Source organism: Lissotriton helveticus, chromosome 5_1 (assembly GCF_964261635.1).
Source record: "Lissotriton helveticus chromosome 5_1, aLisHel1.1, whole genome shotgun sequence".
Classification (NCBI taxonomy): Eukaryota; Metazoa; Chordata; class Amphibia; order Caudata; family Salamandridae; genus Lissotriton; species Lissotriton helveticus.
In genome coordinates this window covers 206,692,667-206,716,569 of record NC_136065.1, presented here as the reverse complement: position 1 = coordinate 206,716,569, position 23,903 = coordinate 206,692,667, and the positions used below count along the sequence as shown (strand labels likewise).

General features: G+C 48.0%; 1 protein-coding gene across 1 annotated transcript in view; it reads left to right on the top strand.

Annotated features, from left to right (window-relative positions):
- Positions 1–23,903, top strand: part of LOC144752426 (uncharacterized) — a 1,170,660-nt gene that overhangs the window by 1,064,654 nt on the left and 82,103 nt on the right. Inside the window, exon 57 of the mRNA XM_078640356.1 lies at positions 11,422–11,475. Coding sequence (XP_078496482.1) covers positions 11,422–11,475 — 54 coding nt within the window. The remainder of the gene's footprint in view (positions 1–11,421; positions 11,476–23,903) is intronic.

Below are 23,903 nucleotides of genomic sequence, written 5' to 3'. Positions count from 1 at the left end.
CATATGTTGCACCCTGCCTTTAGTGCTCGGAAGGCCTGCCAGAGGGGTGTCTTACACACATGTCCTGGGGTAGTGGTTGCTTTGCCACTACTTTTAATGGTAAAGGCGGGCTTGCAGTGTGTGAGAAGTTGGCCTGGTATATGATGTTCACTATTCTAGTGAACATCTTGCACCAGTGCAAACAACCCTTATGATGATGGTTGTGAGTCAACCTTATAGACCAGCTATCCTAGTGGTAGCGTGGACAGAACAGTCTTAGGCTAAAAGACTCTTGAGGGCGTGTAAAGCCAGCTGTTTTACCATATGTAACCCCTTGAAAACCAAATGAAAGGACACCACACAGGATATATATATAATATAAATGTATTTATTTACTAACACACTCCTCTGATCTCTTTATGAGAACAGAGGCAAAAGCACATCACAAGTTACTTAGTCAGAATACGTTAAGTTGCACAATTTACGGTTAGGCCCTAGGGGTGAAGCAAACCATATACTAAGTAAGTGGTATAAGTACCACGTCACGAGAAAAGGAAAGGCCTAGGCCCTAGAGAATCGCTGGGGCTACACTATCTGAACCTTAGGTTAGGAGTAGGAGGCCCACAGGCGGCGCGTGCAGTGTCTTTACACACACGCGATAGTCAATGTTAAGTCAATGGGAACTTAGAAGTTAGATAAAGAAGGATTCAGGACACTTCCGGTTTAGCTAGGAGGAAACAACTAAAAACCTAGACACTTGGATAGTCAATACCCTTGGGCGCACTGAAGTACTCGCGTTACCTCACCCACAGGTGCATAGGTGTGAAGATGTGTCGGTGAAGCCTATGGAGACCTGGAGGAAAGATGCTGCAGGCGACCAGGAGAAAGATGTCCGGGTGGATCCAAGGGTGGATCGAGGATGAAGAGGACCTGAAAGCAGAGGGGACAGAGTCTGGGTCACTAGCCAGTGACCAGGTGGAACCAGGAAGGAACCAGACGACGTCGAGGAGCAATCAGGTGCTGTCGTGAAGCTTGTCTCTTCAGCCTCGCGAACCAGGAGGCATCGAGGACGACCAGATGCTGGAGAGGAGCTGTCCCACGAAGGTTCTCGCACATGGAGGGGTCGACCGCCGGATTGGAGTCAACAAGCGTTGGCTAAGGCAACCCACACAGGATTCAAAGAAGGCTTCTGATGCAGACCAGCAAGGTCTGAGGTGGCTCACCTTTGCAGGGAGGCAAGGGCCAGTCTGGAGCAACCAGACCAGCGAGTTGATTCAAAAGGATTGTCATCACAGAGGCTACTGGCCAACGGGCCAGCAACCGGACAACGCGTCGAGCAGAACACAAGCAGAAGGGCCCCACGCAGAATTCGTGGAGTGCGGAGGGCTGGTCTTCGGCGCAGGTGGAGCTCGGATTCGGGGCTTCTCAATCCCCAGTGCACAGCTGCGAGGATACCTCAGGAGCTGCACAGTTAGCAAGTCGTGGACTTTTCAAGATGTCCGGTCCCACGTGTCTCGTCGCCTCCACGGATCTCAGCTATGCTGCAGACGTGAAGAGAGGGTCAGAGAGGTCTGGAAGTCTGTTTCTTGTCAGGCTCTGTGCTCTGGTCCCGGCGGGAGCGTCGACAAAGCAAGCCGTTGATTTACTGGTTGGTGCCTGATTGCCCAGGGTGGTCACTCCTTGGCCACAAGGGAGATTCTTCAGTCTTCAGCTTCAGCAGGAGGTCGAAGGTCCAGAGTTTTGTTTCAAGTTTCAGTTCAGGATCAAATCTAAAGTCCTGGGACTCAGCTCCTAACTTTATACAACTAAAAGGGACTGGATTACTTTCTAGGTCCCTCCTATGGGTGGGACCAGGAAGGGGGGTGGTTACACCCCCTTTCCTTTGTCCAGTTTCGCGCCAGAGCTGGGGCTAGAGTGCCCCAGCAACCGGTTTGAACTGGGGTATGCATGAAGCACCTAGTGTGCCTCAGGCAGTGTCTCATTCTATTCAGCCCTCCCTGTCCCAATACACAAAGTCCTGTCTGGGGTGGTGCTCGCACCTCTTCAGGCAGGAAACCTATTGTCCAAACCTCCGTGACTGGAAGGACTCCCAGCAGCAGGAGGTCAGACTTGTGTCGGTGGCAGCAGCGTCCATTTTGTGACGCTGGGGCTCTGGTTAACTTTAACCGGGATAGTCAGCAACAACATGTCTTCTCCCTCTAGAAGGGTGGAATGCTACCCCCGTCGCCAGAATTGGCGAGGGGGTAGTATTCCAAAGTGTATGACACCTTACACGACATGTTTAGATAAAGCCAAACCAAAGTTAGCATTCAACCGCGAGGATTATAATGCACTTAAGAGTATATGGTATGGCGTTATCATAGAACAGCTGTAAGGACATGGTTCCGAAAGCTGCAGACAGGCTCAGCTCATGCTAGAGCACCATCTCACATATAACCAAGCACTCTGCCTCCAGGATTGTTAAGGCCTGCTATAGGAGTGATTTATAGGTTACTGTGTGTCTATATATAAGGGTAGATATAGGAATACTATACCTAAGCAAGGGGTGATTACACGACCTTGCCCCAGCTGAGTGATCAGCCAGTTGTGTCAGTTTGAGTGGCCAGCCAGGGGTGGCATAATACATGCTGCAGCCCCTGGTAGGCCTTGGTTACACCTATGCCCTGAGTACCTAGGGTACACTTCTACAAGGGCTGATAAGGTGAACCAATTTCCAATTGTGGATGTACCTAGAGTACATGGCGTGAATTTAGAGAGAGTGCATCTGGGCTGTGGGTCTGATTAGCAGGCCCACAGCCACATCTAAGTCGAAAACCAGTAAAGCAAAAGCAAAAAGTGGGGGTGACCATAGGAAGCAGACCCTACTCTCCTACACCCCCTCCCCCCCCAACTTAGGGACATCAAACTAACCTTGAACAGTTGTTCTAAGTGGAAATATCGGGAGAGTCCTTCTGCATTGGCATGGTCAGTCCCAGGTCTATGTTCCTCTGTAAAGTCCATCCCCTGTAGGGAAATGGACCACCTAAGAAGTTTGGGATTTTCACCCTTCATCTGATTTAACCATAGGAGGGGCTTGTGGTCTGTCTGAATCTTGAAGTGAGTGCCAAACAAGTATGGCCTCAGCTTCTTCAGGGCCCAAACCGCAGCAAAGGCCTCCCTCTCTATAGCTGACCAATGTTTCTCTCTAGGGGTCAGCCTTCTGCTTATGAAAGTAATGGGCTGGTCTTGACCATCTATATTCAGTTGTGAAAGTACAGCTCCCACACCTAACTCAGAAGCATCTGTTTGGACTGTGAACTCTTTGGAGTAATCTGGACTTTTCAGAATAGGTGCAGTACACATGGCCTGCTTCAGGTCATCAAATGCCTTTTGACAGCTAACTGTCCACTGAACTTTCTTTGGCATCTTTTTGGAAGTGAGGTCATTCAGTGGTGTCACAATGGACCCATAGTTTTTCACAAACTTCCTGTAGTACCCAGACAGGCCCAAGAAAGCTCTGACCTGTGTCTGGGTGATTGGAGGAGTCCAGTCTCTGATGGTCATGATCTTGCTCTCCAGTGGTTGAACCTGACCCCCACCTACCAGGTGGCCCAGGTACACAACCTTGCTCTGCCCTATCTGGCTCTTAGTGGCCTTGATAGTGAGGCCTGCCTTTTGCAGGGCCTCTAAAACATTCCTCAGGTGGACCAGGTGATCCTCCCAGGTGGAGCTAAAGACAGCAACATCATCTAGATAAGCTGCACAATAGTCATTCAGTCCTGTGAGAACTTGATTCACCAGCCTTTGGAAAGTGGCAGGTGCATTCTTCAAACCAAAGGGCATTACCACAAATTGATAATGTCCTCCTGGGGTTGACAATGCTGTCTTGGCTTTTGCATCCTCAGCTAATCTGATTTGCCAGTAGCCTGCTGTCCGGTCAAATGTGCTCAAGAACCTGGCAGAAGCCAATCTATCAATGAGCTCATCTGCCCTGGGGATGGGGTGGGCATCTGTCCTAGTGACAGCATTGAGACCTCTGTAGTCCACACAAAACCTCATCTCTCTCTTACCATCTTGGGTGTGAGGTTTTGGCACCAGGACTACTGGACTGGCCCAAAGGCTCTCTGAGGGCTCAACAACTCCCAGCTCCAACATCTTTTGGACCTCTGTCCTAATGCAGTCCCTGACATGGTCAGGTTGCCTGTAGATTTTACTCTTGAAAGGCAGACTTGTCACCAGTGTCCACCTCATGGGCGCACCAGCTTGTCTGACTTGGGGTCAGGGAAAACAGATGTCTGAAGGACTGAAGAACTTGTCTGCAGTCCTGTTGCTGATGTTCAGAGAGGCTGTTTGCAAAGACTACACCATCTACTAACCCATCATCAGGGTTCTGAGTAAGCAGGTCTGGGAGAGAGTCACTCTCTTCCTCCTGCCCCTCATCTGTAGCCATGAGCAAGCCCATGTCAGCCCTGTCGACAAATGCTTTAAGTCTGTTGACATGAAGCACCCTGTGGAGGCTTCTGAGAGTCCCAAGGTCCACCAAGTAGGTGACATCTCCCTTCTGTTCAACTATTGTATAGGGTCCAGACCATTTGTCCTGGAGTGCTGCTGGGGCCACTGGCTCCAACACCCACACTTTCTGTCCTGGCTGGTACACAGTCAGTACAGCCTTTTGGTCATGCCAAGCTTTCTGAAGCTCTTGGCTGGCCTCAAGGTTTTTGGAAGCCTTCTCCATGTCCTCAGCCATCCTGGAGCGGAGACCAAGTACATAGTTCACTATGTCAAGTTTAGGCTTTTTGAGAGGTAACTTCCATCGTTCCTTGACAAGACATAGGGGTCCTCTTACAGGATGCCCAAACAAAAGCTCAAACGGGCTGTAGCCAACCCCCTTTTGTGGGACCTCTCTGTAAGCAAACAGAAGGCAGGGTAAAAGGATGTCCCATCTTCGCCTCAGCTTTTCAGGTAACCCTTTTATCATCCCTTTGAGGGTCTTGTTGAATCTTTCCACAAGCCCATTGCACTGTGGGTGATAGGGTGTGGTGAACTTATAGTTGACACCACACTGCTTCCACATTGCAGTCAAATATCCTGACATGATGTTTGCACCTCTGTCAGAGACAACCTCCTTTGGAAACCCCACTCTGGAGAAAACTCCAAGTAGGGCCCTTGCCACAACAGGAGCTGTTGTGGTCCTCAGGGGAATAGCTTCTGGATACCTGGTGGCATGATCCACTACCACCAGTATAAATCTGTGCCCAGATGCTGTTTGGGTGTCCACTGGTCCTACAATGTCTATCCCCACTCTCTCAAAGGGTACCCCCGCCACAGGTAGTGGTATGAGGGGGGCCTTTGTGGTGCCACCTGATTTGCCACTGGCTTGGCAGGTTACACAGGAGCGACAAAACTCCTGGGTATCTTCTGACATGTGGGGCCAGTGAAAGTGAGGGACAAGCCTGTCCCAAGTCTTGTTCTGGCCCAGGTGTCCTGCTAAGGGAATATCATGGGCCAAGGTAAGAAGGAAGCCCCTAAATTGCAGAGGTATAACCAACCTCCTGGAAGCACCAGGCTTGGGGTCTCTAGCCTCTGAATAAAGGAGCCCATCATCCCAATACACTTTATGGGTACCTTGAGCATTCCCAGCAGCCTCCTGTCTGAGGCGTTCAATAGAGGAACAATCTAATTGTGCCTGCCTCAGATCTGCCCTTGAGGGTCCCCCGTCCCAAGAAACTCAACCTGATCAGGCTCAAGCTCTTCTAGGACAGTTCCCTCTTGGATCTCAGAATCATCCTCCTGGGAGGAATGATCCTCAACCTGAGGCAGGGGGGAAGGCACTGCCTTAACCCTCTTGCTCTTTCTCTTGGGTAGTGTCTGGTCTATTGTTCCAAGATCCAGCACTTGTTCAGTTAAGCACTTTTTGGCCTGTGACCTGGTCACACCAAGGACATGTGCTGATATTCCCAGCTTTTCTGCATGGGTCCTATACTCCACCTCAGAGCAAACTGAGGTTTCAAGATCATTACCTAACAGACACTCTACTGGAAGGTCTGAACTCACAACAACTCTTTTGAGGCCAGTTACCCCTCCCCAGGAGAAGTTAACAACTACCATACTATGGGAGGTAGTGGCATTGCTAGCGTTGGTCACTAGGTAGGTTTCACCTAGTATGATCTGGTCAGGGTTCACAAAGTTAGGTGTCACCATGGTGATACTGGCACATGTGTCCCTGTAGGCCTGAGCCATCTTATCATTAATAAAAGGTGTCTGCCTGTACTTGCTCAGATTACTGGGACTTACAGTAGAGGACATTGCTATGTCCCCATCACAGACAAGAACAGCCTGGGTTGGTACTCTGACTAGGCCAGAGTCCACCTCAGTTCCCAGGGTCAACCCTACTACACCCTTTTGCTGGGAACCACCACTAACAGCTAGACTAGGGGGAACAGTTGCCTTAGGGGCAATGGTGGTTGGTGCTGTGCCCTTCTTGGTGCACTCACTAAACCAGTGAGAGACTGATTTACAGTATCCACACCAGGGCTTCTTTGGACCTTCTTGTTTCTGTTTGTTCTTTTTGGAGCCACCCTCCCCCTGTGCCTTTTGGGGGCCTGGTGAAGTCTTCTGGTCTTTTGATTTCTGCTCATTACCCTTCTGGTCTGCCTTTTTCTGATCACCCCCTGGTTCTGTTTTTTCTGGTTAAAACCTGGTTCTGACCCATTTGTCTGCCTTCTTTCCCAATTCTTGGGGAGAGGTCAGATCAGAGTTAATCAGGTATTGAAGCAATAACTGGTTTTGACAATTGTTAAGTATTTGCTCTCTCACAATCAAATTATACAATCCTGTATAGTCCTTGACTTCCCAATAACCAGCCTTCCAGAGCCTTAGTGGCACAATCAACAAAATCAGTCCAGTCCTGACTCTGTGTCTTCTGGGTATCTCTGAACAACAACCTATATTGTTCAGTGGTTAGGCCAAACCCATCAACCAGAGCACTCTTCAGTACAGAGTAGTTGTTAGCATCCCCATCACTAACTGTGAGGAGCTTATCTCTACCTTTTTCAGAAAAGGAGAGCTATAAGATTGCTGCCCACTGACTTTGGGGTACCTGCTGTGCTTTGCAGGCCCTCTCCAAAGCAGTTATCCATTTGTGGATGTCATCCCCTTCTTTGTAGGGGGCACAATCTTGCTTAGGTTTCTATTCTCATAGGACCTATCTTTATTCTTAGGGATATTGCTGCCACCAGTGGGTTCTAACCCACTCTCTCTATGCTCTCTAGCACGAGCAAGCTTCTCTTTGGCCAAGGCAACTTCAAGTTCCTGCCTCTCAATCCTAAGAGCAACCTCTTTCATTTTTGCCTCATGTTCCCTTCTCTGAGGGGAAGTCATCCCTCTCTGAGCAAGGCCATGAGAGCTGTTTGAAGCATGAGATTGGAGAGATTCCCTGGAGTGGGATCTTCCTCTTCTCTCCCTCTGGTTAAGCCCACTTGGGGGTCTGTATAGGGGCTGCCCATACTGACTCCCATGTGTGCTTAGGTTAGCCTGGCTACGTTTTCTGACTGGGACCTGGCTGTTTACCTCAAGATCAGAATCATCCTCTTCCACCCCCTCTTCTTCCTCATCTGGTACTGGGGTATCAGCATTATCATCTGAGGAGGGAAGGACTTCATCTGCACTACCTGTATCACCTGTCTTAGGTGGCTGTTGAGCATCATACTCTTCTAAGAGCTCAACCAGGAACTTGATGGTAGGGTTTGAACCCTGTTTTAGCCTTCTAGAAGTACACAATTGTCTCAATTCTTGGAAGGCTAAGGCTTCATATCTCGAAGCAATCCTCAAGGGATCTACCTCTGCAGGCAGAGAACCACTGGGGTTCACTGTCTGAGACATAGTTTCTAGTGAGGTGTGGTGTTGCACCTACCTACACTATTTGTTTTTCCACAGAACCTGTCTAGGAGTTGTAGTCAGGGTGGGCTAGGCCCAGGCTCTACAACAGCTAAGTTTAGTAGAACTTAAGTATACTAAGACTTGTTTTTATATGTACCTACAGGTACCTATGTGATCTTTCAAATGATATCTCAAGATTACAAGTGGTAAAACAACAGCAAGCTCTAATCCCAACCGCTGCACACCAATGTGAGAAGTTGGCCTGGTATATGATGTTCACTATTCTAGTGAACACCTTGCACCAGTCCAAACAACCCTTATGGTGATGGTTGTAAGTCAACCTTATAGACCAGCTATCCTAGTGGTAGCGTGAACAGAACATTCTTAGGCTAAAAGACTCTTGAGGGCATGTAAAGCCAGCTGTTTTACCATATGTAACCCTTTGAATACCAAATGAAGGGACACCACGCAGGATATATATAAAATATATGTATTTATTTACTAACACACTCCTCTGAACTCTTTATGAGAACAGAGGCAAAAGCACATCACAAGTTACTTAGTCAGAATACGTTAAGTTGCACAATTTACGGTTAGGCCCTAGGGGCGAAGCAAACCATATACTAAGTAAGTGGTATAAGTACCACGTCATGAGAAAAGGAAAGGCCTAGGGCCTAGAGAATCGCTGGGGCTAAGCTATCTGAACCTTAGGTTAGGAGTAGGAGGCCCACAGGCGGCGCGTGCAGTCAATGTTAAGTCAATGGGAACTTAGAAGTTAGATCAAGAAGGATTCAGGACACTTCCGGTTTAGCTAGGAGGAAACAACTAAAAACCTAGACACTTGGATAGTCAATACCCTTGGGGGCACTGAAGTACTCGCGTTACCTCACCCACAGGAAGCGGGTGCATAGGTGTGAAGATGTGTCGGGTTTCGCCGTTGAAGCCTATGGAGACCTGGAGGAAAGATGCTGCAGGCGACCAGGAGAAAGATGTCCGGGTGGATCCAAGGGAGGATCGAGGATGAAGAGGACCTGAAAGCAGAGGGGACAGAGTCTGGGTCACTAGCCAGTGACCGGGTGGAACCAGGAAGGAACCAGACGACGTCGAGGAGCAATCAGGTGCTGTCGTGAAGCTTGTCTCTTCAGCCACACGGACCAGGAGGCGTCGAGGATGACCAGATGCTGGAGAGGAGCTGTCCCACCAAGGTTCTCGCAGATGGAGGGGTCGACCGCCGGATTGGAGTCAAGAAGCCTTGGCAAAGGCAACCCACGCAGGATTCAAAGAAGGCTTCTGATGCAGACCAGCAAGGTCTGAGGTGCCTCACCTTTGCAGAGAGGCAAGGGCCAGTCTGGAGCAACCAGACCAGCGAGTTGATTCAAAAGGATTGTCGTCACAGAGGCTACTAGCCAATGGGCCAGGAACCGGACAATGCGTCTAGCAGAACACAAGCAGAAGGGCCCCACGCAGAACTCGTGGAGTGTGGAGGGCTGGTCTTCGGCGCAGGTGAAGCTCGGCTTCGGGGCTTCTCAATCCCCAGTGCACAGCTGCGAGGATACCTCAGGAGCTGCAGTCGTGGACTTTTTAAGATGTCCGGTCCCACGTGTCTCGTCGCCTCCACGGATCTCAGCAATGCTGCAGACGTGAAGAGAGGGTCAGGGAGGTCTGGAAGTCTGTTTTTTGTCAGGCTCTGTGCTCCGGTCCCGGCGGGAGCGTCGACAAAGCAAGCCGTTGATTTGCTGGATGGTGCCTGGTTGCCCACGGTGGTCCCTCCTTGGCCACAAGGGAGATTCTTCAATCTTCAGCTTCAGCTTCAGCAGAACGTCGAAGGTCCAGAGTTTCGTTTCAAGTATCAGTTCAGGATCAAATCTAAAGTCCTGGGACTCAGCTCCTACCTTTATACAACTAAAAGGGGCTGGATTACTTTCTAGGTACCTCCTATGGGTGGGACCAGGAAGCGGGGTGGTTACACCCCCTTTCCTTTGTCCAGTTTCGCGCCAGAGCTGGGGCTGGAGTGCCCCAGCAACTGGTTTGAACTGGGGTATGCATGAAGCACCTAGTGTGCCTCAGGCAGTGTCTCATTCTATTCAGCCCTCCCTGTCCCAATACACAAAGTCCTGTCTGGGGTGGTGCTCCAGGCAGGAAACCTATTGTCCAAACCTCCGTGACTGGAAGGACTCCCAGCAGCAGGAGGTCAGACTTATGTCGGTGGCAGCAGCGTCCATTTTGTGACGCTGGGGCTCTGGTTAACTTTAACCGGGATAGTCAGCAACAACATGTCTTCTCCCTCTAGAAGGGTGGAATGCTACCCCCGTCGCCATAATTGGCGAGGGGGTAGTATTCCAAAGCGTATGACACCTTACACGACATGTTTAGATAAAGCCAAACCAAAGTTAGCATTCAACCGCGAGGATTATAATGCACTTAAGTGTATATGGTATGGTGTTATCATAGAACAGCTATAAGGACATGGTTTCGAAAGCTGCAGACAGGCTCAGCTCAGGCTAGAGCACCTAACCTCACACATAACCAAGCACTCTGCCTCCAGGATTGTTAAGGCCTGCCATAGGAGTGACTTATAGGTTACTGTGTGGCTATATATAAGGGTAGATATAGGAATACTATACCTAAGCAAGGGGCGATTACACGACCTTGCCCCAGCTGAGTGATTAGCCAGTTGTGTCAGTTTGAGTGGCCAGCCAGGGGTGGCATAATACATGCTGCAGCCCCTGGTAGGCCTTGGTTACACCTATGCCCTGAGTACCTAGGGTACACTTCTACAGGGGCTGATAAGGTGAACCAATTTCCAATTGTGGATGTACCTAGGGTGCATGGTATGAATTTAGAGAAAGTGCATCTGGGCTGTGGGTCTGATTAGCAGGCCCACAGCCACATCTAAGTCGAAAACCAGTAAAGCAAAAGCAAAAAGTGGGGGTGACCATAGGAAGCAGACCCTACTCTCCTACACAGTGCACGACTACAAGCCCTGGGGTACCCTTTTAACACACATGCCCTCAGTACCAGGGTACCATTAACTAGGGATTTACAGGTAAGTTAGTCTTTTCCAATTTGGTATAGTCCTTTCGATATACGCTTTTAGGGTCAAGGCACTAGCACTGAGGTCTGCTTAGCAGAGCTCAATGTACTCTGAGTCAAAAAACCAGCAGCATCAGTAGAAAGACTTGGGGTGACCATACAAAAAGAGCCATTTCCTTGGTGTCTTGAAGACCATTGCATTGGATTACCATCAGAAATGTCGCCACGCCTGTGGCGTTTAAGCTAATAAATTTGAGAAAATGTTCTGCGAAATGTACCTTTTTTGTAGCAGTTCTTGGGTACACCTGCTTCAAAAGTGATGCCAATCTTGCAGATTTTGCAGTGTTTCTGGCATTTTGGCCTGCTAATCTGGGATTGTCGGACAGTGGGTAATTTATTCTGTAATGTTCATCAACTCACAAGAAGCTCAATGCTGTCTCATGGCTGTCTCTTTATGTGTACAGTAGGGTTGATGAATGTGCTCCATATTCTCTGATCACTGGTGGATATTTAAGATGATTGAAAGCTAATTTTACAATTTTCCTGTTTCAGGGTGAGCCAGGCAATATAGGCCATATCGGCGTGCAGGGGGATGATGGTATTAAGGTAAAGTACTGTTTCTTTACTACTTCAGTCAAGCACTGCTGCCAGACTTCAACACATACTTGTGTTTAACCCATCTTTCACCTCGCTTTATACCCACATTCTTCTCCTCCTTTATTTCTCCATTCTCTTCCCTTTCCCCCATTTCCAGTTCCCATTTCTTACTTTTCCTTTTCCCTTTCCCTTTCATTGCCTTCTTTTCTGCAATCAGCAACTATTTACCATGGTAAGGCACCATTTTTGGTGTCTCGTGGACTGTTGTATGAATGTGGATTTCACAAGAAAATGTGTATACATATATTTAAAACATCAATATTTACCAGATTTGATGTTGAGGTCATGATTTTACTTAACCCTTCTTACGGTTTCATCATGCTTATAGAGCCATTGTGCAAATTATTGTGGATCACCATAGTGGAGTGTGCTTATTGAGTGTAGTATGAAAAGCTTTACCAAAAGGTTCCATTTGTGCAACTATACACGTGTGTATTCCTAATGGAAACCTTTACTCGCAGATTCCTTAAGTGAATTCTTGCACCAAGCAAGAGATTTCTGGATCCAGCCTCTCACCTCTCAAGGGTTCACAAAAAGAATCTGCAGGAGCTGCCGTATCTATCAGAAAGTACTTTACTGTAGTGTGGCCTAGGCCTGGTTTACATGCATTGCTATGTTAGAATGTTTAAACGCCATTTTACCTTTTGTTGCTTTTGCACACGACACTGCATATAGCTGTTTTTGTAATTCTGATAGATACATCTTCCAGTGGATTCCTCACCTTGTGAATATCCCCTTGCGTCAGCAACATTCGGAAATTCTTTTCATAGGTTCGCGCCGACGTGGACGATGTCACAGAGGCACGGCATCGCACGCGACTCCGATGACGTCACCAACACCATAATAGGCCCACGGCGTGATGACGTCAGTTCCCTTTTTCCGCGTCATCGACGCTAACGGTTTCGGGGAATCTCTGTAGCTGTTGGTAACTTTGTTACTGTTGTCTCTGTTTTCTTGCTTCTTTGTCTCACTGAAGATGTCGACTAAGAAGACCGGATTCAAGCCATGTAGAGAGTGCGGCAAAATGATGTCGATCACGGACCCGCACCAGGACTGTATCTGGTGCCTGAGTTCGGACCATGATGTCGATAGCTGTTCTTCGTGTAAGAAGATGAATCCGAAGGCACTTCGAGAGAGGGAGACTAAGCTTTTAATGGCAAAGTTAAGAGGAAGTAAAGATAAGAAGTCTTCGAGATCCCGTTCGAGAAGGGCGAGGTTGAAGTCGAGGTCGAGGTCAAGATCACGATCGGCGTCGCTTTCGAAGTCGTCATCCGGTCATGCTTCGAAGTCAATTCAATTTTATTTATTATGTTTTGGCTCTCAGAAGAGGGCCACATAAAAGTGTACAGACTTCAACACAAAGCAAATACATTACAAAGAAGAGAACAAAACATATACCATTTGAGAGACCTAGGATAAATACAATACTGACATGTGAAACAAAACTACAAAAAGTCAGAACGTCAAAACATCTCCCGGAACATATTAATAAATAGCTAGGAAACCTTTAAAAAAGTTAAAAATATGAAAGCAGAACATTCCATTAGGAGGGCAATAAAGTGCAGAAAGGAAGCCATTCAAAGTGACAATGCCAAGGCGAAGACAGATAGCTTTTAACCATCTAGAGCGCAATTTACGAAGCGCAGGGCAAATCAATAACACATGCATACAGTCCTGGATATTCACTTTACATAAATTGCACAGAGGAGAGGAGCCATACCATTTAGATAACAATCGATTAAGAGGTATTAAATCGTAGCGTAGAAGAAACCAAAATCTACGTATACCATGCGGTAGGGTCCATAAAACATAGGGTTGTGGTTGTTTCATCTGATAAGAATCAAGGAGAAGATCTACATTCCTTTTTTCACAAATTAATTTTTTATCAGAATGGAAACATAGGTCCCATGAAGCTGCTTTCAAAACCGATTTTAACTGTAAAGGAGAGTACAGAAAAAGAGCAGTTTCATCTAGTTTTAATAGAATTACAGCTTTTCTAAAGTTACAAACAAGTTGAGAAAACTCATTAAAATTACCCAACAATTCATTTCTGAGGAGAGCTCTCATTGTCCCTACTTCTGCTCTTGCAAGACAAGCCACCCATCTTACAAGGGCACATAATCCCTGGACCCAACTACTCCTAAGGCCAAAGTCGAGCCTACAGGCTGCCAGAGAGCACGCAGTATTTAGGGAAGTGAGAGATCTGAAGAGCTTCCCCTCAATCTTATGGCAAAAGTCCAATTTTTTCACCTCGATAAGTTCGATACCATACAGTATTGTTGCGGGGATTTTGGATCTATATACTTCCAATAAACTCGGAAAGTGCCGTTTCCCCGTTGCATGGTATAGGGAATTTAAACCTTTGCCATGGGCAATAGCTTTGCGTGAACAATGCTCTATATGGAGCTTCTCACTCAGGTTAGCCGTAACAATTTTCCCTAAAAAAGTATAGGACTTTACCACCTCTAGTTTTTGATCCCCAATAAACCAACCATAATCTACAGATCGGCACCTCTTCCTGCCAGCTATACACATGACTTTTCTTTTGGTAATATTGATCTTCATGCAATGAACTACCGCAAAAGAGTGCAGAGCATGAAGCCGATTTGCTAGTCCTTTAGGAGTTAAGTCAAGGATGAGGACATCATCGGCATACATCAGGCAGGAAATCGGGGCCCCCCCCACCACCGGGGCAATGCCCTCTCTGGCAGCCAAGGCGGCGGGTAGATCTGCCGTGTATAGGGAGAACAAAAGGGGAGCCAATAAGCAGCCTTGTTTAAGGCCATTCGAAGTTAAGATTGTATCAGACAGCCCCCTTTCGCCCCCCAACAGGACCCTACACCAGGTCTCTGTATGTAAAGCCCTCACCAGCTCCAACAGATAGAGTGGGAGCCCAGGCGCTGCCAATTTTCTCCACAGCGTTCCACGATCAACTTTGTCGAACGCTGTGGAGAAATCAATAAAGGCGGCATACACAACCCCTCCTCTCACCTGAACATACTTATCTGTAACCACATGAAGAGCGGTGAGGTTATCTAACGTACCGTGGTTCCTACGGAAACCAGTCTGTTCTAATGGCAAGATATTATTCTCCTCAACCCAAACGGAGAGGGATTTTAGAAGACATTTCGCGAAAACCTTTCCGATAGAGTCGAGGAGAGCAATCAGACGATAGTTACTAGGACTATCCCTAGTTCCCTTCTTAAAAATAGGGACCAAGATACTTCCCCTCCAAGAGGCAGGTACCGTTTTAGACAAAAAGCAGGCTCTATACAGAGGATACAGGATTTTACTCCACCTTGCAGGATCAGATTTCAGGACCGTCATGGGGAGTTCATCAGGGCCCATTGCCCCTGAGACACGCATGTTTTTTATAGCCATCTCGATTTCTTTTTCTGCGGGGTAATTAATAAGACCCACAGGAATGGCGCCGATGTCAGTATCATTACTAATAATAGCACCGATGGCAATATCATCATTTAAACTCCCGTTCCCTGCATAAAGATCCCGAATATAGGTAGTCCATACCTCTTCCGCTATAGGGATAGGAGATGGGCTTACTCTAGAACCACACCCCCTACCGATTATTGCCCAAAATTCTCTGATCCTGCCATGAACAACAGCTTCCCTCAAGCTAATCCATACATTATCCTCCCGTTCCTTTTTTATTTTTAGCTGGAGTCTACTTCTCTTTCTTTTTAGCCTGGAAATTTCTTTTCCGCGTTCCATGACTCTGTCTAGATATTGTTCACGGACTAATTTGTTTATTTCCTTGTTCAGGCTACGCAAGATGCTGGGGACCACCACTCCATTTTTGGGTCGGGGAGTTTTTTTAGCATAAGAAGTGATCTTTCGCACAAATTCTGCAAAGTAAACTATTTCATTCCCACGCCACTCATTTAAAACTAATAGGGTGTCGGATAGAAAATCCTGCACCCCATTAATGGCTGAAGGATTCCAAAAGCACCTTCCAGAAGAAGCGTGGAAGGCAGCGTCACTGCCGTGCATAGACCAAGGTGCGATTGTCAAAGGATTTAAAGAAATAGTTACAAACAATATGCTATGATCACTCAGAGGAGTAGCTATGACCTTAAGGTCCTGAATAGAAGGAAACAGACCATAGTCTGCGATTACATAATCTAAGATAGAAGACCCAAAGGGAGACTTGTGAGTAAATTTTGCAGGCACATCAGACGGAAATCTCCCATTTAATATAAGTCCGTCGACGGCCGCTAGTTCTTTTAGCAAAATCTTCCCTCGTTTATTTGTCACTAATTTATCAGGGAAGAGTGATTGAGGAATAAAATATGCCTCTTCCTTAGGTTTATTCCTAAAAAGTTCCAAACTAACATTGGAGATTTTGCAATTCAGGTCTCCCACAAGCATAATTTCCGGAGGAGATGGGACATTTTTAATTAAATCAATATATTGAAATACCTGCTTTAATATCACATTAAAACACTCGTCCGGAGGAATATAAACATTCAAAATTACAATAGGGGACTTTATGCCGTTATTAAACAGGTTATCAATGGTTATAGCATGGAAAAGTTTGCTAGGATCAATATAATGGGAGAATCTCCATTGCAATTTGTTTGATAGTAAACAAGCGATACCCCCCTGGCATGACCTTTCTTAGAAGGGACAGCAGGCACTTCCAGGGCATAGTAATCCTTAGAAACCTTCAACGTATTGATACACCACGTTTCCTGTAAACAGATCACGTTAGCTCCTAGAGAAAATAAAAAATCAAATTTCTCTGGGCTACTGTGAATCCCTGCCGCGTTCCAGGAAATAATATTTAATGGGGTGTTAAAGATGTTGAAACAATCTGGGATTATCTTTTGTTTTTGTGGATAAGGCACTATGCAGCCAGTTCCACCGATTATTATCCTCTGAAAAAGAGGACTTCTGAGATAGCGGAAGTGGCTTCACTTGGGAGACCGAGCGTTTTCCCTTAGATACCCAAATCCTCAGGTCTCTAAGAGGAGAGGCTACCCCATTTTGCTCCTCCCCTCTGAATACCTCCCCAGAAGACAGGTTTATGTTACCAAGGTTGAAAATCGGAAGAATATCAATACCTGTACGTTGAAAATTCTCCGCTTGCTGCAATATCAAATTTACAATAATAGGTGAATAAAATTTAACCCTTATACTCGTTACCTTGACTTCACCAAACAGGGAAACTAACTCAATGTCCCTCGTTTGAATATGACGGAGACTTTCTATCTCACTAAAACGCTTAAGAAGCCAAGCTCTGTTTAGGGGCAAGTCCACATCAAATAGGGGTAAGAAGTCTAACACAAGAGTTTCCACTGGAGCTTTTAAAGCTGTTAAGGGGCGATCCGGAAGATGGCGATCTCCCCTCTCTGAAACTACAAAGAAAGGAGAGGCCAAAGGATTAAGGGACCCCGATTGATATTGAATTGAACCTCCAGTCGCTGTCAGTAGAAAGAGACTTGGGAGGGGACCCCCCGTTTGTGGAATAGCTTCCAAGGATGTTGACGGACACAGTTCACTTTCTACCTTAAAAAAAGTAGAAATGGGGGGGTTCACTTCAATATCGATATCCGCCTTTGCGGATATAGAAGAAGGATCCAAGACGATCACTTCATTCTCCAGTGTGGTCAGAGAATTTTGAAAAATTATCCGACGCTGCCTTTTCTTCTTGTGTTTTCTAATTGGTTTCTTTTTATTCCCCTTATTGTTTCTAAGTTTACCATTTTTTACCTTTACCTCCTGTTTATCATCGATAGGTTCTTTGTTATTTTCAGACATGAAGATGGGAAAAAGGTCTTGAGCCGCTTTAAGGCCAGATATGGATTTATCTTCCTCCACAATCTCAAGAACTGAGTTATTAATACAGTTGGGCACTGCAGTTTGGGGAATAGCTACAGTGTGTGATATCAAAACCGATGTCCCAGCTTTCTTGTCAGTTTCCACTGGAGCCACATTTATTTCCCTCAATGACAAGCTATGTTCAATCATAGGGGAGGGAACACTTCTCATATCAGGTGACTTTTGTAACAGGGACTTCAGTATTTGGGTGACAGACTCCAAAATACAATCCGAGTTACCAACAAATTTCCCTAAGAGAGATAAAATAGAGGCTAGTAATTGTTCCAAAGCAATCATAGATTCAGAAATTGGTTTTTCACATGCTTCCACTGGCCGGCAGATACCAGATAGGTCAAGACCCGGGGGCCCAGAAGCGTCTAACAAATCGGACATATCCTGACCATTCAACGAGGGGGTACTACTATACAACAATAGTCCCGAAGGGGTAGCACCCCCCGAAGATTTGATAGGGGCCAGAGACTCCACTTTCGCTGTATTTACATAACGGCCGCAAAGATCAAAGTCAATGGATAGTGATGACGAATCACCACCCAACCAATCCTTCGGCGGGGTTTGAGACACAGATGGTTGATTAGTGAGTTCCCTCTCAGGTACTGAGGAGGCGAACTCACTCTCATCCTTCCCTTCCGAGAGGACACGGGGAGGGGACACCACTGGCACAGACTGTTGTAGTACAGGCTGCACAAGAGGGGGCGGCGGGGATGTAGTAGCTTGAATATGGACCCCTAAGGCCATGGCACAGGAGCCTTTTTTTGTAGATAAATTAGCGTTCTTAGGGGAGGGCAAATCCCAAAGCTCGAAAAGTTGGCATTGGCCCTTCAACGGGGGGTTATTTACAGATTTATTTCTTGTACGAGTAATATCTTTGTTTACACCTGATATACCACCCACTTCCCTACCAGAACGCAGTTTCTTAAACATCTTCTAGGCAAATGTATCCACAAAATTATATTATAAAAGTGAATTTCCTCCAGATGAGTAAAAACAAACAATAATATGGTCCTCCTAAAATAAAAAATATAGTCCGGGAGATGCAACGATGACTGCCCGACGGTAAAGACCGAGGAAGCTACAGAACAGTCTCAATGGATGGTTACTTCCTCCAACAGTCAGGCGTATTTCCCATAGGCAAAAGAAAACAAAATTTAAAAACACTGTCGATGAAAATAACCGGGCCCAGCCCAGCCTACCTCGGCCACTGAGGGCCACAGAGGGCCCGCCCTTTGCCCGGGCGTAGCCCGGCGTCCCGCAAGCGTCCCGCTTAGCGTGGAGGGTGTGTCATAAATAGGAGGAGCAGGGGGCGGGAAGAGACTCCAGGTGCGCTCCGGTCTTCACGCGCTGAACCCTGGGTCTCGCAGTCCCGGCCCCTGTCAAACAGCCTATGACGCGGTCAAGAAAAATGCAGCCTTTCCCCTTGGCTTCACGGAGCAGCAGGCAATGGCAGAACAAGCAAAGTCACGGCAAACAGGAACAGCTGCGAGCGGCTCCCGCGGAGCGGGGGCCGCGAGCTGTAAATAGTGCAGGCAGCCAATCAAGGTGGAGCAGGCAGCCAAGCAAGGCGGAGCAGGGGCGGGAAGAGACTCCAGGTGCGCTCCGGTCTTCACGCGCTGAACCCTGGGTCTCGCAGTCCCGGCCCCTGTCAAACAGCCTATGACGCGGTCAAGAAAAATGCAGCCTTTCCCCTTGGCTTCACGGAGCAGCAGGCAATGGCAGAACAAGCAAAGTCACGGCAAACAGGAACAGCTGCGAGCGGCTCCCGCGGAGCGGGGGCCGCGAGCTGTAAATAGTGCAGGCAGCCAATCAAGGTGGAGCAGGCAGCCAAGCAAGGCGGAGCAGGGGCGGGAAGAGACTCCAGGTGCGCTCCGGGCTTCACGCACTGAACCCTGGGTCTCGCAGTCCCGGCCCCTGTCAAACAGCCTATGACGCGGTCAAGAAAAATGCAGCCTTTCCCCTTGGCTTCACGGAGCAGCAGGCAATGGCAGAACAAGCAAAGTCACGGCAAACAGGAACAGCTGCGAGCGAAGTCGAAAAAGAAGCATAAGAAGCGAAGGCATGAATCTCGGCATCACTCCGGTAAGGATTCGGACTCAAGGCCGAAGTCGCCAAAGAGGAAGCATTGAAAGGATGTAGTGTCTCCATCACCAGAGGATCCAGAAGGTGAGGTTTCGCCTTCGGAGTCGCAGGTTCTGAATCCTTCTCAGGCGCCGTCTCCGGCTCGAGAGGATGAAGAAGTCCCTTTGGATGAGGGTTCGATTGCACGACCACCTGCGGAAGAGGAGGCGAATCCGGAACCTCTGAAGGGTCAGTCTGTGGGTTCTTACCCACCTTTCCCAGCTCCAGGTCAAGACCCTACTGCGCTTTTAAACGCTATGTATGGTGTCTATTCCAGAGCATGGTACCCCTCTGGTGCACCTTCGGGTCCTATGGGTCCTCTGGCGTATAATTTAGGAGTTCCCCACTCCTATGCTCCAGCTCCCTTTATGCCATTTATGCCGGCTCCGATGCCACCTTGGCATTACTCGGTGCCGCCGAGGTCGTAGACGCAGATACCGACGTCGCCGGCTCCGAGTTGATCTCGAGAACAGCGCCCTGGGCCTACGGATTCGATATCGACGTCGATACCGGCTCTGTCGGAGTCGTTCACGGATCCAACGGCGTGGCTGTTGAAAGAGAGATCCAGAAGGGATGCTCAGCGCCTCATAGAGGAGCAAAGATATAGAGAAGCTGAGGCTGAGATGGAAGAAGGTGAGCTTCAGGAGGACTGTTTTGAAGATCTAGGAGAAGCTAGTGGTTTGGAACTTTCTCCTGAATGGGAGCTGCCATCTGTGTCTGATGCCCCTTCAAAGGATGTTAGGCCATACCACATGGTCATGAGGAAGGCTGCAGAACTTTTAAATTTAACCTTGCATACAGTGGAATATAAATCCAATCTCTTGACTGAGGTTCTCCATTCCCCAAGTTCTGTTATTGAACCGTTGCTTCCCTTTAATGAAGCATTAACTGAACCTATTTTGGAGGTTTGGAGCAAGCCTCTTAGTGCTCCTGCAGTGGCTAAAAGTGTTGCAAGGCGGTATAGAGTTGCACCTGGGGATCCTGAGTTTTTGTCCTCGCATCCTTTGCCTGAAAGTCTGGTTATTCAGGCAGCCTGTTCAAAAAAGACTGTGGGTGCTTTACCTCAAGTGCCTGGGGATAAGGAATCCAAGAAACAAGATCAGACTGAAAAGAAGTCTTTCTCTTCAGCAAGTATGGCTTTAAAATCGACTAATGCCACTTTCCTTATGGGTAGATACATACATGCCCTGATGGATTCTTTGCGATTGTTTGCTCCTGAAATTCCTGATGACAACAGGAAGGATTTTGATGAGGTATTGGCTGATGTGCAGGCGGCTGCACGTTAAGTGATCCAGAGTGGACTAGACACCGCTGATTCTGTTGCTCGTATCATGGGAACTGCTGTTGCGTCCATCACCACCCCCTTTTGTACCGCTGTTGCCTCTAGAAGGGCTGCCTGGCTGAAGTCATCAGACTTTTCGGCGGACGTTCAGGCTGCGTTATTGGATTTGCCTTTTGACGGTATTGGTCTTTTTGGTAAAAAAGCTGATGCAGCCTTGGAAAGATTTAAGGACAGTAGGGCTACTGCCAAATCTTTGGGCTGCAGACTAGAGTTTCATCTACCAAAAGGTTTAGGGGTTTTGGACGTTCTTCATTTCGTCCCTACCGTCAAGGTCAACAGCAGCAACAGCAGCAGCAGCAACAGCAGAATCCACTGTATAGCTCATACAGGGGTTGGCAAAGAGCTCCAGCCACAGAAAAGCAGCCCTAGATCTGCCATTCCGGATCATGTGGGCCCAGTGGGGGGCCGGCTTCCCCATTTTCTATGGGATTGGGAATCGATTACATCAGATCTTTGGGTTCTCAATCTCGTTGAAAATGGGTATGCTCTCGGGAATTCCCTCCGAATTACCCTCCTTGCCAAGGTTTCTGCACGGAGGAACATCTGTTACTCCTGCAGGAGGAAGTCCAGACATTGTTAAGAAAGGGTGCAATTGAGATGGTTCCAGAGCAGGAAAGGGGTCAGGGGTGCTACTCCCGGTATTTCCTGATACCCAAGAAGGATGGCAGACTTCGTCCAATCCTGGATCTCAGGATCTTGAACCTTTACCTGAAACAGGAGAAGTTCAAGATGCTCACCCTTGCACAGGTTCTTCAGGCGCTGATGGAAGAAGACTGGATGGTGTGAATAGACTTGCAGGATGCATATTTTCACCTCCCTATCCTGCAGTCACACAGGAAGTATCTCCATTTTACGGTGGGATCGCAACATTACCAGTTTGTGGTTCTACCGTTTGGTCTTACTACTGCGGCTCGAGTCTTCACCAAGGTAATGGCTGTGGTGGCGGCACATCTCAGAAGATCGGGGATACCAGTATTCCCGTATCTGGACGATTGGCTGATCAAAGCAGAATCTCCAGAGAAGGTGCTCCATCATCTGCATGTGGCAACTCAGTTGTTGTACAGGTTGTGTTTTTCGATAAATGTGCCCAAATCTCACCTTGTGCCCTCCCAGCGCAACCTGTTCATAGGTGCGGTACTGGATACAACTGTGTGTCGTGCATTCCCTCCTCCGCAAAGGATTCGCGACATACAGGAGTTGATTCCCTTATTTCACAATGGAGCGGTCGTTCCAGTCCTGAAGGTCCTTCGCCTGCTCGGTCTGATGGCTTCCTGCATTCTGTTGTTCAACGATGCACGCTGGCACATGAGGGCACTCCAGTGGTGCCTCCGCAGGCGGTGGTATCAACACAACGGAGATCTCAGGGAGTCTGTGAGGATCTCCAGAGAAACTGCAGCGGATCTGTCTTGGTGGGGAGTGGAAGGCAATCTGTCTCAAGGAAAGCCCTTTCATCTGCCTCCATCGGTGGCCACAGTAATAACCGATGCATCCACTCTAGGGTGGGGTGCTCATCTGGGGGATCTGGAGGTCAAGGGCTTTTGGTCTGCAGAGGAAAGGTTGCTCCACATCAACCTTCTAGAGTTGCAGGCGATACGTTTAGCGCTCAAGGCCTTCCACCCTTCCCTTCGCGGTTGGTCGGTTCAAGTCCTAACGGACAACACTACCGCGATGTGGTATGTCAACAAACAGGGTGGAGTGGGGTCGCATTGTCTCTGCAGAGAGGCTTTGCGTCTCTGGTCCTGGGTTCAGGACCATCAGATTTGTCTGACAGCAAATCATCTGGCAGGAGTTCTGAAAGTTCGTGCAGACAGTCTCACTCGGCAGTTCTCAGCCGACCACGAGTGGAGGCTTCATCCAGAGGTAGTTTCTCACGTCTTTCGGACGTAGGGAACTCCTCGGGTGGACCTGTTCGCCACTCACGAGAACGCTCACTGCCTGTCATTCTGCAGTCGCCAGTATCCGATGCAGGGAACTTGGGGGAACCGTTTCAGTTGAGTTGGGACTCGCATCTCCTTTACGCGTTTTCTCCCATAACCTTGATTCCTCGGGTTCTGAGGAAGGTTCGCCAAGACCGGGCCCAAGTTATATTGATCGCCCCACATTGGCCAAGAAGGGTGTGGTACACAGATCTCCTTCACCTCTCCTCATGCCCGCCGCTCTGTTTCCCTCTCAGGGAAGACCTCCTCTCGCAGTTACAGGGGCAGGTTCTACAACCCCACCTCCAGAGCTTACACCTTCATGCCTGGAGATTGAACGGGGCAACCTGAATTCTTTTTCTCTCCCACTGACGTAATGGATGTTATTTTATCAGCCAGGCGGGACTCTACCAAGTCTATCTATTCTTATAGGTGGTCCAAGTTTGTCTCATGGTGTGGAGAGAAGTCCATTGACCCCTTGAAGGCTTGCTTGTCCGACATTCTTCAGTTTGCACTCTCTTTGGCTCAGCAAGGTTTTGCTGTAGCGACAGTGAAGGGTTATCTTTCAGCATTGTCAGCATTTCTTTGCTTGCTGGACCAGCCTTCCTTATTTAAGTCTCCTGTAGTGTTAAGATTTTTAAAGGGTCTTACAAATAAATTTCCTCCTACTCCTTTTATTGTGCCTCAATGGGACTTGAATCTTGTCCTTACTTTCTTAATGGGTTCACCTTTCGAGCCATTGCATAGGTGTCCCTTGAGGTTATTATCTTTTAAAACGGTCTTTCTGATTGCGATTACCTCAGCAAGGAGAGTAAGTGAGCTTCAAGCTCTAAGTTCCAAACCCCCGTTCTTGACTATTCATGCAGTAAGAATGGTACTCAGGACCAGGGCTGCTTTTCTGCCTAAGGTTGTAACTCCCTTCCATCTGGGGCAGTCTATTACCCTCCCTACCTTCTATCCTCCCCCTCACCCTTCCAAGGAGGACGAGAGACTTCACCGTCTGGATCCTAAGAGGGCGGTGAGCTTCTACCTGGACGGAACCAGGGAGTTCAGGATTGATGACCAACTCTTCGTGGGTTTCGTTGGCTGCAGGAAAGGCAGAGCGGTGCACAAGCGCACGCTGTCTAGATGGATTGTCTTGTGTATCA